Here is a 15,916-nt window from a genome sequence, read left to right as displayed (position 1 = left end):
CAAAGTTTTTATGAGCTTATTTTTCTGATCGCACCACACATCGTCGGCTGATGGTAGTAAGAAGATATATTTTGCCGAATTTCTTTTTTAATCAAATATGCATCAGAGCGGCTGCAGAGGGAGGCGGGTGATGGAGCCACAGTCGTCCGAGCCGCGCGCGGGGCGCGGGCCCGGGGCCCGGCAGGCGGCGCCCTCCCTCCGCCGCGCCCGCCCGCCCTCCGCCTCCTCCCGCGCCGGCCACCCAGGCTCCCTCTCCCCCTCGCGTCACAGCCGGCACTTTGCAAACTCCTCGCCTGCCCGCGGCGACCGCGACTCCGCGCCCTGCCCGCCCCGGCGCGTCCGTGGGGCAGCGGGCGGTGGCGCGGGGAGCAGGAGGCGCGGGAGGCGACGGGGGCGGACGCCGGCGGGGGCGGGAGCCGAGGCGGGGCCGCAGCAGCTCCGCGCCGCCGCGCCCCCCGGGCCGAGCCCCGCGCCGCGCCGAGCGGAGCCGCCGTGCCCGCCGCGCAGCCATGGCCGCCCCGCCGCCGCCGCCGCCGCCGCCCCGCCGCCCGCTCGCCTGAGGCGCGGCCGCCGGGCGGGGACCATGGCCAGCGCCGCCGAGCCCCCCGGCAAGGCGGCCGAGTACCTGCAGGAGCTGACCCGGATCGTCGCGGCACAGCAGGAGCTGCTGGCGCGCCGGCGGCGGCGCATCGAGGAGCTGGAGCGCCAAGTGGCGCGGCTAAGCCGGGAGAACGCCGGCCTGCTGGAGCGGCACCGGCGACACCTGGCCGCGTGCGCCCGCCGCCCCGATCCCGGCCCCGTCCCGGCCCCGGGGCCCGGCCCCTGCCCGCAGCCGCTCGGCGCCATCCCGGAGCTCGGCGGCCGCCGCGACAAGTAAGCGGGGACCGGGGGCGGCGGGAGTGCCGGGGGTGCACGAACTTCTTGGGGGCCCCGCTCCTCTCGGGGCGGAGAGGCGGGCCGAGGCGCGGTGGGTGCCCGGCCCGGGAGCGTTCCCCTGCCCGCCGAGAGACCCGTGAGCACTCCGGGGACTCCTAGCCAGCCGCGGCCCAGACCTGGGTCTGGACCTCGGGCGGCCACTGGGCTCTCCAAGAAAAGGGGCTCCAGGACGTTGTCCTGAGCTCCCACCCGCGCCGCTGTCCTCGGACGGACAGAGAGGGACTCAGGCCCCGGCGACTCTGGGCCTCGCCACGGGGGACTGATCCGAGTGCAGACCTAGGGCTCTGGGTCACGGGGCCCGAACTCCTGACCCGGAGAGCCCGAAACCGGTGGGAAGTGGGCACAGGAGGTGCCGATCACTTGCGGGTCGTGGTCCCTCCGGAAGGGATCCCAGGCTGCCTCCAGCCTGAGACACACCGAACCCCCTTCCCTCTGTACGCCTCCATCTCTTCGCGGCTAGGAGTTAATACCTCGCCCGCCTCACCCCGGGATTACTTGGTTCTATTTCGGACCAAGGATTAATCAGGGGACAGGATGGGGCGGGACTACCCAGCCGCGCTGGCCCCCGGCGGCCAGGGCAAGCTCGCGGCTGGCTGCCCCTTGGCTTCCCGTGGGTGCCCAAGTCAGCCGCCTGGCCCTTCTCCGCACAAGTCCGGGAGCCCAGCAGGGGCAAAGCAGAGGGCACAGGGAATCGGAGGACACGGGTGGGGTTCCTGCGTGCCCTGTGTCCTGCTTACCCCTCTGTCCTGTCTGCCAAACACCTGGCCCACACTCCATGGACTGAAGCACAGGAGAAAAGCTGTGTGTACGGGTAGCAATGGCGGTGGGCTACAGCTTCGGGAAGGGCTCTCTGGGAGGGTGGGAGAGGGCAGAAATGATGCAGGAGGAGTTACCCTTGACTCCAAAATCCTGTGGGACTTGATGTGTGTGTGTGCGTGTCCATCCCTCCAAGCGTGTGTCTGTGCACTAATTCCCAGAAGTCCAGGTACCGCCGTCCTGGACCCAGTGTCTCCCCGACCCCAGGTGGGGCTGTGCCAGGCTGTGGCCGTGGGACAGAGGACCCCTGACTGACACTCAGCCTCCTCCATGAGTTCTGGGCAGAGCTCCTGGGCTCTGGTGGGCTCTAGAGGAAAGTGGTGAGGGCAGGAGCGGGGCGTGGGTGTGTGTTGGCAGGCCTAGGGGCAAACTCCTGCTTTCGGGTTAGCCCGGGAGGGAGGAGGGGGGCCCAGAGAGCTCCTTGCTGGTGTCACTGAGGGAAAGCAGAGACCCTTGCTGCCTGCGGTCACCCTGCCCCCTGGCTCTCTGGAGTCTCTGGACTCCCTTCATTACCCTGTCTGCGTCACCTGGTGCTACTTGCAGGGGCCTGAGCTCTTACCGCCAGGCCAGGGCTGAAAGAAAAGCTGGGGGCTGCCAGGTGAAGTCCTCTGCAGTGCAGGGAGACAACCCGCCCCGGCAGGGCTGCACGCCCTGCTTCCACGGGAAACAGTGACACATGCTGTCAGCAAACCCCTCACAGTGCCGTCCTGGGCATGGTTTCCTTTTTCCCTTCAAAGTCACCTCTGGTGACCAAGTGTGGGGACAGGAAGCTTCTGAGAGGCCCCGAGTCCTGCTTGCTGTGGGGAATCCCCACCGTGTGTGTCTGGGCTGTGGCCTTGGAGTGAGAGTTCGGGGGGGTTGTACTTGGGATTTGTTCAGAAGTCCCAGCTGTGTCAGACTGGCTTTCCCTGCTTGGGACACAGCTAGTGCCTAGAGTAGCATCTCCTTTAAGAGAAATGGTGGCATCACAGTCCCTAGCTTAAGTTCTAGTTCGGGGGAGCTTCTCAAACTTGCATGTGCCTGGGGAACTTGCTAAAACACAGGTTCTGACCAGTAGATCTGGGCAGCCTGGAAAGCCTGCGTGTCCAACAAGGTCTGAGGAGGTGTGGATGCTGCTGGCCCCAGACCGCCCCGGGAGGAGCTTGGCTGTAAAGCACCAACATATTAACGAGACTGTGAGTTCTCTCAACACGGAGCACACTGGGCCCACCGTCCGGCATCACTAGAGCGTGTGTGGGGAAGGAGCAAGGGCTGCTTTCCCCAGTCTGGATTCGAGGTGCCCACGGTCCTGCAGTGGGACAGAGTGATTTATGCCTAAGGAACAGGGGATAACCAATGCCCTGAGAGCTGCCAATGGCATGCAGAGCCATCACTTTTGTGCTTGGGTCATTCAAGGAAGAAGGGAGGAGAGTAAAAATAAGATGAACTTGGGTCCAGTGGCCATCTCTGCACTGGCCAGCCAGTGACCGATGCATGGGACAAGGCATGCCACCTCTCTCAGCCTCTGGCCTTGTTTTTGATACACACCAAACAGTATCGTCATAGCTGCCTCCCATACTTTGTCTGAGGATTAAGTGAAGATATATCGGTATACAGTAGGTGTTCAATGCATTTCAAGATTCTTTGCTTGTCAGTTGGTTTCTCATTTCTTTTGGGTCACCTGAGCACAGCCAAGAGGTGAGTGAACTTCCTGACAGCCTGGGTGAGACCGCCGGGGGCCCGGTGCAGGGGGCGTGGGGTGGGGAATGGCTGTCCAGAAGTCAGGCTAGGGTTGGACACCCATGACTGAGACAGGAGCACCCGTGGGTGAGCTTCCCCACATGCCAGGCAGTGGCAGGCCACAGTGGCAGGATTACTTCCTGTGGGGGACTCAGCTGGTGCCCTTGCCATCCCATCAGGTACTGCTAGTGCCAGCTCCCCCCACCTGCAGACAAGGGTCCTTGTGGGCAAGGGTCTGCTGTGAGCATGTCAAGCTAAGCCAGGCCTGGCTGACCTTTCTAAGCAGCCTCTGGCTGCTGCAGCTTGAGTCAGGAGACCCTGCTCCCCGCCATCATGTGGACAGGGTGCCCCTACAGATCCGTAAGGTGCAGTGTTCTGCTAGGGGACAGATAGATGCAACTGAGAGATCGTTGGAAAGGCTCAACAGAAGTGATCTTGGTACCCCTCACCCAAGCAGTCCTTGGGTGGCATGACTGGGCATGGTGCAAACTTTCAAGGCCAAAACCTTTAAACCCATTCTCAGAAAGTCCTCATTGATATCTCAACCTCTGCTGAAAGATATCATTGTGAGTTTCTCAGCTTCAGGGAAACAGGATGATAACAGGAGAGAAACAGAATGCCTTTGGTTACATTCAGTTATTTAATTATTTTTTTTGATATCAGAATTTATATGCAGTGTTTAGGCGGCTACATTCTAATGATGTTTCTAGAACCATCCCCCTCCCACTAGAGGTTCAGGCACATATTAGGTGCTCAGTAGATATTTGTTGAGCGGGTGAAAGCAGGGGGATTGGAACCACTGTTTTCCTTTAGAAAGCTGGCTCGGACTTGAGCAGGTGCAGTGAATGTATAGAACCGCATCTGCGGGCAGCAGGCATGAGTGCATTTGGCTACATTCATTGAAGGCCTCTTGTGTGCCCAGCCCTGCTCCGGGGCTTTGCATTTGCTCCACGGCCACAGCACTCACACAAGGCAGGGGCAGGTGTATCCCGCACTTCACAGATGTGGGAACTGAAGCTCAGAAAGGCCAGGTGGCTCACCGAAGCTCTCCTGCAGGGCCAGGGGTGGGGCCAGGACTGGGACTCAGCCCCTGCTCTCACTCACCCACCACTGCCCTTCAGGCTGCAGAGCCTCCCAGGGTCTTGTGTGACTCCCAGCCTCTGGTGCTGGAGGGAGCCCTTGCACGCATGGCTTTTGTCCTGCCACGTGGGATCTTGTCACCGAGGCCATGCCCTCAGTCACCGGATGTGGCAGAGCAGAGGGGCAAGGACTGAATGGGCTGATCCCTTCCAGCCTTTGCCCCTCCAAAGTTTCCTGGCAGAGGTGAACATCAGCCCGCGGAGGTTGGAGAGGGCCCAGTGGTGCAGCCTCCTCGCTTCCTTATCCTCTCCAGCCCTCAAGTGCTGTCACATCACTCCGAGAGGACGTTTTCCCGAAGCTCTGAGCTGGTGACTCACTCTGGGGGAGGTTTCCAGTGGCATTCAGTCTCTCTTGACTTACCCAACAAGCGCTCTTTCTGGGTCTGTGGTGACATTACCATGATGATGGTGCATCAGCTGGGAGGGAAGCTCAGGGGTGACCGGGAAAGAGGGGGCGGCAGGGACCGGTGACGCAGGAGGCTCTACTGACGATGTGTCAGTCTCTTCTTCAGAGTTGCTGGGAAGCACCAAACCCATGGTGCATGGTCTGCAGACCTGAGCGCACTTACATTCCTGTCTCTTTGTCCCCTCATAGCAAACAGTGGGGGCTGCGTACAGGCCCAGAGAGGCCAAGAGGCTTTTGTCTCATCTGTGAGGGTGGCAGAGGCCACACAGGGTTCACGTTTCCATGAAATAATGTTCTTATTCTCCCAGCCAAGATAAAGCCGAGTATCCAGTGCCAGGGAGGCTGTCCCTCAGCTGGGGACAAGCTGCAGCTTGCTTTTGGAAGTCTGTCTTGGTTGGACAAAATGTGTTCAACTCCAAGGGAATGGGGTGAACGATTCTTATTTTTCCAGCAGATGGTAGAATCCTCAGGAAGACGAGGAGAGTGTCTCTCTGAAGCTCTCTCCCAGCCGTCTACAAGCTAAGCGAATTATTATTTAACAACCTGGAAAATAAATCGTGGAATGCTGCTTTATCTAGCTCAGAGCAGCACCATGTGTGAGACGCAGGTGAGACACCCTTGTTTCTGGTGTATATCTTCGCCTCCACATTGTGGGTTCAAGGCCTTCTGGAGCCCGTGGAGATCCTCAGGCCACGGCTGAGGGGAATGTGAGCCTTCAGACATGATGAGGAGTCCAGGAGTTGGGGGTTTCAGGCACCAGCGTTTTTTGTTAGCTTGGTGGCTACCTGTCAGCTGTGTTGTCTATGACATCGTTTTGACAGCTGATCGCATTCTTTTTTTTTTTTTTGTCTCCTGCTTTTGTTTTGTGAGAAGGAGCAACACTTCGCCTAACTTGGGAAGAGCTCCATTCCTAGCTTGTCAAGCTGAGTGTCATTCGTATAATTGCCACAGAGCAGCAGAAAAAACAAACAGGCGCGCCGGGCGTTTGGCAAAGAACTGGGGTAGGGGAAAGCGAGCTGACCTAATTGATAAGGAGCAGAAGTGACAGAGGAGGCCGTGGTGCTGTCTGGGGCCACCCTCGTGGCCTGGAAATTTGGTGGGCCTCAGATCTGCCACCGGATGCAGCTGAAATTGCCCCACCTGTGAACCAGACTTAACAGAATAACAGCACTGATAGCCACTCCAAGGCAGCAAGGCCTCTGGAGTTTGAATCCTATCTTCCCCCCGAGCAGGGCTGATAATTTCGGCAGGACCAGTTATTATGAATGCTAAGGGCTTCTGTTTTAATCAGTAAAGAGTTGGAGCCTTGAGTTTTTCCGATGCTTCCCCCCACCCCAGCTGCCCTGGCCCAGCTCTGCACGTACTCCAGGCCGCCCCGTGGTGGCCACCTGAGCAGTTAAGCCCTGTCCTTGCAGTGGGCTTGCAGGATCCCCATCCTGCCTGAGCCACCTGCCAGCAGTATGGACTTCCCAAGTAAGGCCAAGTTTCTGAGGCCAAGTTTCTGCTGTATAAACTGGGCAGGGCCGCTTCTGTTCGGGGCATAATGGGTAGGAACTGCACAGAGTGCCTGGCCTCCTAGGATGCAGTAAATGTAGCTGCAGGGGAGGAATAGGTAGAGCATTGAGAATGCTTTTGAGGATTGTTTCTCCCAACCTTTTATTAGGAACATTTTCAAGCATATGGAACTATGTTGAAAAAAAGAGTTGAAAGAACTATACAAGGCAGAATACCTTCCAGGTTCCACAAGGAAGGTTTTGCTCTATCTGCTTGCTTACCTGCCAGTCTGTCCTTGAGGGTGTTTAGAGCCACATGGATGGGGAGCTAACATTTTCAGAGCACCTTTTGTGTCCCAGAAACCAGGCTGAGCCGTGCACACACGTTATCTCCCCGTCCTTCTCTTCACTGACTGTGCTTGGGCTACTCACTCCCAGTTCTTGTCCTTGAAGGGCAGCTCCATGACTGCCGCTACTTGGAAACACGTGACCAGGGACATAGTCCCCTAAGGGGAAGATTGCAGAGATACTGAGCCAGGATAGGAAGAGCGCCAAGTGCTGTGCTGCCCCAGAGCAGGAAGCAGATGGCCACCCTCAGGCATCAACCGAGGCCTCCTGGAGGAGGTGACATTTGAGCAGGGGCTTGAAGAGCAAGAGAGAGAAGTATGGTATTGAGGCAGGTGAAACAGCCCATGTGAAAGGCAAGGTGGGAAGGTGTGTGGTATGTTTGGGGTGTGGAAAGTGCTGTCGGTGGTCATGCCAGGCCTGTGAGTAGGGATGGTTGGGCCAGGTAAGATCTCATCAGCGTGGACCAGCCCAGAGAGCTGGTTTAGAACCAAGATTTCAACCTAAGGGGCAGGGTGGTAAACAAGACTGGCTCACCCCCTCCAAAGCTGTACTTTGAGGCCTGATTGTGCAATGCCCGGCTTTCCTTCTTGGAGGAAGTAAGATTCACAAAGGAACAGGACAGAAACCCTGTCTTTTTTTGTACCTAAACTTAGAATTTTTTGACAATAATCACTGAGCCTATTCCAGGCACTGTGTACTGGCACATTTCCTCAGTGTCTCCCTCGATGCTCTGTCCCTGTGGCGGGGTGTGAGCTGTTATCATCCTATTTTGCAGATAAGAAAACTGAGGCTCAGAGAGGTTAAGCCATTTACCCAGTCACCCAGTGGCAGAGGTGAGATTCGCACCCAGGTCCGTCTGCCTCCAGTGCCCATGCAGTTCCCCACCCCACTGGGCTCCAGAGCTGCTCCAAAGTGTGGCTTCAAAGCTGCTTGCTGCATTGTGCAACTGTTTGGTGAAGCATTTGCAGCTGTTTACAGATGTGGTGTGGTCAGCTCATCCAGACTTTCAGCTTTAGAGAACAGAATTAATTCCATTGCAGTCACCCACCCAGGGACAGCTATGGCTTCTCCCTTTGACCATTAGATTTGGCCTCCCACATGCTGTGGTCTCCTTGGAGAAGTTATTTTACCACCAGAAGCCCGAATCCCTTTTTGGCAAAATGGCGGTGGTGGCCCCCACTGATGAGGTAGTCACTGGTAGTAGGCGTGACATTCAGGGGAAGCTGTCAAGCACCCAGCCAGTGCCTGGCATTCTGCTTTGAGTTGGCCCCACTTGCCCCCTCCCTACGTGTGAGCATGTGTTGACCTGCTGAGAAGCTGCTGTGGAGCCCTCTCTGGCCTTCCTACATGCGTTCATTCATCAGGACACACCGGGACGCTCGGTCATTTGGTACGATCGGCCTCTGCGCCCTGCCTGTTGCTGGTTTGCATGGCTGTTTGCTGTATGTACACTCTTGCACGAAGAGTGTCAGACCTTGCGGGGGGTCAGGGCACCTGGGCCTGGCCCTGTTCATCTGACTACAGGAACAGGGCTTCCTCAGAGGGTGTCCTGGCGGAGCCTCCCACGGAAGCCATTTACAGCCTGCCTGTGAAGTGTCTGGTGTGGCAGGGCTGGGATGAAGGGCTGTGTGAAACCCCACTGCCTTCCCAGACAAATGAAATGTCCTCAGCCCATGTCTAGTGGTACTGAGGCTGCCCTGAGGGGGCCCTCACAGGGCGTGCAGGTGTGTGGACAAGCCTGGGGAAGGGCTGCAGGGGTGCCCAGACAGGCTGAAATGGGTGGGTGGCCTATGTGGTCAGTGTAGGGGTAAGAGTCTGGGCAGGTCCTGGCCTGGAGACCCCACTCCTCTTCTCCCTTGGTGTGTGAAATGACGCTCTCAGGTTGCTTCTAATGGGGTTAGTGATGCCTGGATTTCCCTTTTGGGGTTGTTCTTGGAATGGGGTGTGCCTGGTGTGGTGGAGGTGCAACGAGGAGATCAGTGTGTCTGGAGCAGAGTGAGTGAGGGGACCACGGGGGGGGGGCCCACCTGTGGGGGGCAGAGTGAGCAGGGCCTTGGAGTCCCAGAGGGAGTTCTGGGGACAGCAGTCCCTGGAGGGTGCTGTACGCAGGAGGGCTGTGACTATGCTTGGCATGGACAGGACACTGGGCCCCTGGGGCAGGTGGGGGCCAGTGACCAGGAGACTGAGGGACATGTTGCAGGACTTGTGGGTGCTGGGAGCTTGGACCTGGGTGTACAGGTAAAGGTGAGCAGGAATACATGGGTTTTGGATAAAAGAAAAGTTAACCTATCCTGTCTCCCCCCTCCAACAACCATGTGTCCAGACAGGAAGGAGAGACCATTGCCTAACCAGAAGGAAACGCTCCGGATGGCAGAGAACTGTCGGTGTTTACTGCCTGAGGTGTTTCTTGGACTGGTGAGTGAGAGGGGGCCTGCTGATGTCCTGCACCCTGCCTCCAGCTCCCCCCACTCACTCACCCCTCTGCAGGAACAGCCCAGGCTGGGGCACTCACCTCCCCGAGGGCAGCTGGGGGTTCTCGACAGCTCCTTGTTGGAGAACACTGTGCTGTGTGGTCAGGACACACACTCTGGGGCCAGGCTACTCCCTCCACCGCGTTCTGTCTGTCTCCTCTGGCCGGTTACTTAGCTTCTCTGTGTGTGCATAGTGTTTTCACCTATAAAATGGAGTTATAAGACACCACCTCCCTCAGAGAGGGGTTGTCAGGATTAAATCCTTAATGTATGTAAATACAGAGTACCCCTCATTCCTCTACTTTTATTGTTCTTCCTTCCTAGAGCACGAAGAAATTTGATGTTAGAGAAAAGTCATGGGAGTTAGAACCCAGTGCCTTGGTTGGGTTTTGGCATTTGTCTCTCTGTTATCTGGCTACCTTCTGCACATCTCATAGAGCTGATTTCAAATCCAACCCTTTGTAGGATGTGCCTTCACAATCCCTTTAACCCTCTGTTACAGCCTCTTCACACTTAATGGTTAAAGCAGAATGGAAGTCTCCCCACAAAAAAGCAGACCCATCTGGAATCCATCCCCCACCATTACATGCTCACTTCTTTGTACAGACTTCTCTGAGACCTTAATTTCACTTAGATCAGCAGTTCTCAGACTTCAAGGTATGTAAAAATCCTCCACCTAAAAGGGATATCCAGGGTGACCCCGACTACCCCATTCAATTCCTACCCACAGGCTGACCTGCAGTCTCCCTGGCACTCTGTGAGCCAGGGCCTGGGCATACTCAACAGATGACACTCTAACGGGACTCACCACTACCAACTTCTCCCCATTTAACAGAAGATCCTGCAGGGCTGCAGTGAGAACCAAGTGAAATAATGGGAGTGAAGGTTTTCTGGGAGTCTTAACCCCTTATATGAATGAATGTCTCCTCTCCCAGAGATGGAGGGATTATTGTTACTACCCTCTGTTAATAATGAGTAATAATAACTATGATGGCTGACTTGTTTATTGTAGACGTTTGCTATGACTGTGAGATAAGTACTGTTATTGTCCCCTTTGTACATGTGGGGAAACAGACAGAGAGAAGCAAGCATGGTGGGGAAGGCTGTGGCTTGTACAAGAATGAGAGCCAAGCACATCCCCCTGAAAGCTGTCATCCATGCATTTTTAGGGGACCCTTTACATTTTAGTCCATTGTATTTAGAGAATACACCTTATATGTTTACAGTCCTTTAAAATGTACTGAGAGTCATTTTAAGGTCTAAGACATGACATATCCTGGAGAATGTTCCAAGTACACCTCACCATGTATCTGCTGTTGTTGGGTAAAGTGTTCTGTGTGCCTGTCATGTCTGGTTGGTTTACGGTGTTGTGTTGTTGAAGTCCTCTCTATACTTGTTAATCTTCCATCTAGTTGTTCTATCCATTATTGAAAGAGAGGTATTGAAGTCTTCAAATATTACTCTTGAGTTGTCTATTTCTCCCTTTATTTCTGTCAGTTTTTGCTTCACATGTTTTGAGGTTCTGTTGTTTGGTGTATGTATGTTTATAATTATTATGTCTTCTTCATGAATTGACCCTTTTATCCTTATAAAATGTCCTTTATTGTCTCTAGTAGCAATTTTTGTCAAAATGTCTTATTTTGTCTGACATTAGTATAGCCACTCCAGCTCTCTTTTGATACATCTTTCCTACCCTTTAATTTTCAATCTATTTGTGTCTTTGAATCTAAAGTGATCTCTTATAGACAGCATATAGTTGGATTACGTGTTTTTTAAAATGTATTCTGCCAATCCCTGCCTTTTGTTTGGAGTGTTTAATTTATTTATATTTAATATAATTCTTGAGGCAAGATTTACATCTGCAATTTTGTTATTTACTTTCTATGAGTCTTTTTTATTCCTCTCTCCCTCCCTTACTACTTTGTTTTGTATTAGATATTTTCCAGTGCAAGATTTTCATTCTTTTGTTTTAGTACATAGGGGACTTTGGGGAACATAATAAAATCTGTTTGAGAGGCAAACATCTCACATATGTGCTTCTCAATGGAGAGAATGAAGGCAGGGCCAGGATCTAGAAGTGGGGGAAGTGGCAGGCCTTGGGGGACACAACTGCCAAGTGGGGGGGATGGGCACTTGGGTATTGAACCAGACAAATGGGGGAGGAGGAACCAGACCAGAAGCTCCTTTGGGGACAAGGAGAGTAAATTATTTGTCTCTGCTCTTCCTGTAAGGGCAGCCAAGAGGTAGGTTTTAAATGAATATGTGTTGAATGAATGAACAGATGGCTCTCTTTCAATCACTATAAGTGCTCTGGTTATCTCTGGCTGTGTAACAAATTACTCTAAAACGTAGAGGTTTGAAACAACCACCCTTCTATTATATCTTGAGACTCTGCAGGTCAGGGTTTGGACAGGGCTTTGGCAATTGGTCCTTCTGTTCTTGTATTCAATGGAAGTTAGTCAGTGGTGTTCAAATAGCAGATGGGCTGGTCTGAAGGGTTCACAATGATTTCATGTACATATCTTGGAATTTATAGACATGTCTAGAAGGATGGGCTTGGCTGTGACTGCCAACTGGAGTGTCTCCCTGTGGCCTCTCCAGCGTGGGGGTCTCAGGGGAGTCAGGTTCCCCACGTGGTGGCCCAGGGATCCCGAGTGAGTACTCCAAAAGGGCCTGTGGGAGGTGGGAGGCCTCTTGTGACTCGACCTTGGAATCCCACAAGGTCGCTTCTGCCACGTCCGCTTGACTTCTCAATGGGGGGAGGAGCAAGGATTTGCAGCCCAGGCTGTGTTGTCCTGTCCCCCACCTAAGGCTGGCAGAAGTGTCACTTAGGACCTGTCCGCAGGTGGAGACCAGGTTTTGCCTCTCCCCAAGTGAAATGTGACAACCTGCCCTGCCCCCTTGTGGGGATCTGTCCGTGCCAGGTAACTTCGGGGGGTGGCTGTTCATCTGAAGGGCGCTCTGATTCCACGGTTCATTAGGAGACCACACCACAGTGCTGAGAATGCTTCCCAGGCCTGCAGCCTGACCAGGGACTGGGGTGGCCGACGGGAGCAGGCCTGACCCCCCCACCCACTGACTCAGGGAACGCCTGCCCACTCTTGTCGGCATCCCCCACACTCTGAGCTGAATTTTGACTCCTGCCATATGGCAAAGCAGCCAAACATCCAGGGAGGAGAAAGGGGGTCTGGAGGAAATCATCACCACTAATGTGTTTTTGATAACTGTGGTAATTAAGAACACTGTGCTAATTGCTGCCTTCTCCCCCAACATCAGGGGCAAGGTGAGCAGCGCCACTCCTGCCTGGGGGAGGTGATGATGCTACGGGGCTGGGGGGTTTCCACAGGCTCACCCCCATCCTGCCTGGGTACCTCAGGGAAATCACTGGGAGGGCAGCTGCACTGGTCCCGGGGGCGTCCTCTGGGGCGATGCTGCAGAGTGAGCCGGGCCCCACCCTGCCCCTCAGTGAGCAAGCCAGAGGTATGCATTCTCTTCCTCCTATTTCCATTTCTTCGCCTCTCCAGTTCCTCCTGGCCATGGATGCAGGTGGTCCCCTGAAGCATTCTCTTGCTCAGAAACCTGCCCTGGGTGGGGTGGCCAAGGTGGCCTTGTCTACTCTGCACCACCACTCACTCCAGACGAGGGCTGCTGTCACACCTTGGGGCCTTCGGTATGCTGTTCCCTCACAGCACCTCCATCCCTGAGACCCCACATGTCCTTTAAACACTGGCTCCTATCTCAGAACTTTTCATGATTTTGACACATGTTAGAATAAATCTTCTGCTTATATCCCTGCAGTCCTAGGTCCTTCCAGGAGCCTCCCATCTGACTTGCCATGTACGCCATGCCTGGGTCTTCTCCCCTGGGGCAGGCAGCAGCCAGATCCACTCACCTCCACACACGGCTAATACATAAATTTTTAATTAAGGTATCATTGGTATATAATCTTATAAAGGTTTCACATGAGCAACATTGTGGTTTTAACATTCACCCATACTATCAAATCCCCCCTGCACCCCATTTCAATCAAACTGCTAATATTTAAAATGAGATATTTAAAACAAATCCTTGATTGTTATGTGGACAAGTCCAGGGTCTCCAAAATGGAGCATGGACACCCCTGGGGGCCAGCAACACAATCCTTTGAGGTGTAAGAAAAAATGTTGGAACTTCTATTTCCACTGAGTATTTAATTTCATTTTTCAGCACCTTTTTGGTGGACTCTTTCATGATATGCATAATATTGGTACAGTTGTGCCCGTAGGTAATTAATAAATGCATACAGACACATTTATTGTGGGACTCTGTGCTCAAGCTCTCTTCGGGTAGGAAAGCCTCATCAAAGTCTAGTAGTCGGGTGTCTTAACCACAGCTGAGTTTTTACTGTTTTTCCCCTCAAGGCAGCTACTTTCCTGGCATGGGAGATTTCCACTGTGAGATGGGCTGAAATAAGCATTTGTTGAGTACCTGCTCTATGCTAGCTGATCCCCTTTTGATCTGCATGGACCCACTTTACAGATGAGGAAACTGAAGCTCGGAGAACTGCAGTGTCTTGCTTAGGGTTGCACAGCTAGTAAGTGGAGGGCCAGATGTGAACTGTGATTCCCAAACCAGTGTTCCTTCCACTCTGCTCTGCATCTGATGGTCCGGAGGCCCATCTCTGATCAAGTTCTTTGGCTCTGCCCAGGGCTGGTGGCAGTGATGGGAGCTGGCCTCCTCTGTGCTCCTGTGGCCTCTGGGGAGGGTGGTTCTGCTAGCAGTGGTCTGGACATGGCACGCGAAGGCTCTGCCCTTCTGAGTAGGACTCAGCAAACCCCTTCTTTCTCATCTGCCCAGAAACCTGGAGGCTGCAGGCCAGGAGGAGGGGACATAGACTGACCCGGAGGACAGTGGCCCACTGGGAATGGCGTCTGTTGGGCACAACCTTCTGCTTTAAGAAACACCCTGACTCTGGTCCCCGAGGGCACAGGGTGGCATGGGGCTAGGGGAGCTGATTCATCACCATCTTCTCAAATTTTCATTTACCAGATGCCCAAAGTCCCATCCCCCTCAGAGGAGGGAGGCTTCAGGGAGGGGAAAGGCAGCTTTTATTTCACTGGGATGTCGGCCTCTCCTCTCTGCGTGGACTGCTTTTATTGTAAAGTAGTGTCTTTGATCTCTCTACTGAACTGGAACATCAGGTCCAATCCAGTGAGCCTTTACAGAGCCTTGTGCATGCAGACGTGTGCCGGGATTGCAGGCACTGGGAGGTGGCCTCGTGGCCTGTAGGAAGCAGGTGCCCCTGGCCACTTCCCTGTGCAGCAGGCTTCCGGGAGAGGCTGCTGGGAAGTTGGCCGGCTTGGGGAGGCAGGGGAGCATGCCAGGAGGGACAGTGAGCCCTGGTGGTCTCAGAACCCCCTTTCCTGCTGCCCATCAGGGACACCACAACTTGGGTTCTACCTGTGTCCCTCTAGGAGGGATTGGCTTTCAAATTCTCAAGGTGACAGCTTCGGCTGAAGCTCTACTCCTTTTTCTCTGAATGGTTCTCCTTCGCCTTAATTTGATTGAAACAAACTACCACCTCCCCTGCATTCGCTGGTGACGGCTGCTTTGTGCACACATCATGGGCCACGCTGAGCCCCCAGGTTTAATGTGAAAGCTTCCAACCGGGGTCTGGGCCTCCGGGGCTTGTCGGCTCAGCCCAGCCCAGCCGTGCTGCAGGCTGAGCTTGGATTTTGTCTGTGAGAGGCTGTGTTGGTGTAGTCAGACCTGAGTCTCTGCTTCCTCCTTGGGTGTTTTCCACAGTTGACATCTCCAGGAAAAGCTGTGTCTCAGGCTACTCATTTGCAGGGAGGTCAAGGGTTGTGGGGTTGCTGTTGAGCACTGTCCCCTCTCCTGCCCCAGTTCACCAAGTGCAGTTTAGTTAATGAAAATTGTGGAGGTGATAGAAGCAAAAGCCTGGGCTTGGACACTGGCTCCATCCTGAGCAGTTTCCAAACTCGGGACAAGTGTCCTCATCTGGAAAGTGGGCATAAGAATAGAGAATAGTGCTCTCCACATGGGACAAAGCAAGTGTGTGGGGCTCTGGCTGCAGCGGGGCTTAATCTGTAGTAGGTCTCAGTCACTATTTTGATGGTTGTGGGGAAAGTGGTAAAAGAGGTCTTGGAGGTGAGAAAGGGGGTGGTCCCTGAGCTGCCTGGGGATGGGGTGTGTGACCCAAACAGCTGCCTCCCAACATCTGCTCCCCTTATTTTCTTTACTATTAAAACTTACATTGTGTAGTTATATATTTGTTTTTGTTTTTTGATATGACCGCCAGACCAACCAGAATATGTGCATTTCTTAGTCTCCTTGGTAGTTAGAGATGGCCATATATCTCTAGTCTGGCCAATAGGAGGAAAGCAGAAGTGTGGTGTGCAGCTTCCAGAATAAGTCTTTGAAAGGAAGGGGTGGGTCTTTTGCCCCTTGCTCCTCCTTCCTGTTGGCTGAAATAAGAACATGATGGCTGGGGCTTAGGTAGCTGTTTTGGGTTGTGAGGACAAGGGCAGCATTATAGGGATGCAATGAGCTGGAGGGAGCCTGGGACCCCTGATAGCCTGGGAGAACTGC

The 15,916-nt window shown here is 54.2% G+C and overlaps 1 protein-coding gene across 6 annotated transcripts in view; it reads left to right on the top strand.

The window, feature by feature from the left end:
- The first annotated feature begins 537 nt into the window (after nt 1-537).
- IQSEC1 (IQ motif and Sec7 domain ArfGEF 1) overlaps nt 538-15,916 on the top strand; it is a 381,158-nt gene continuing 365,779 nt past the window's right edge. For 3 of the 6 annotated variants that reach the window (XM_036911509.2, XM_036911510.2, XM_036911507.2), the window contains exon 1: nt 541-873. In XM_036911509.2, coding sequence (XP_036767404.1) covers nt 584-873 — 290 coding nt within the window. In that variant the 5' untranslated portion in view covers nt 541-583. Of the gene's footprint in view, nt 874-15,916 lie in introns of all 6 variants that reach the window. The other 3 variants (XM_036911503.2, XM_036911501.2, XM_036911511.2) reach the window with 2 other exon arrangements.

The sequence above is a fragment of the Manis pentadactyla genome, chromosome 1 (genome assembly GCF_030020395.1).
Source record: "Manis pentadactyla isolate mManPen7 chromosome 1, mManPen7.hap1, whole genome shotgun sequence".
In the NCBI taxonomy this organism is placed as follows: Eukaryota; Metazoa; Chordata; class Mammalia; order Pholidota; family Manidae; genus Manis; species Manis pentadactyla.
This window is presented reverse-complemented; position numbering and strand designations above follow the sequence as displayed.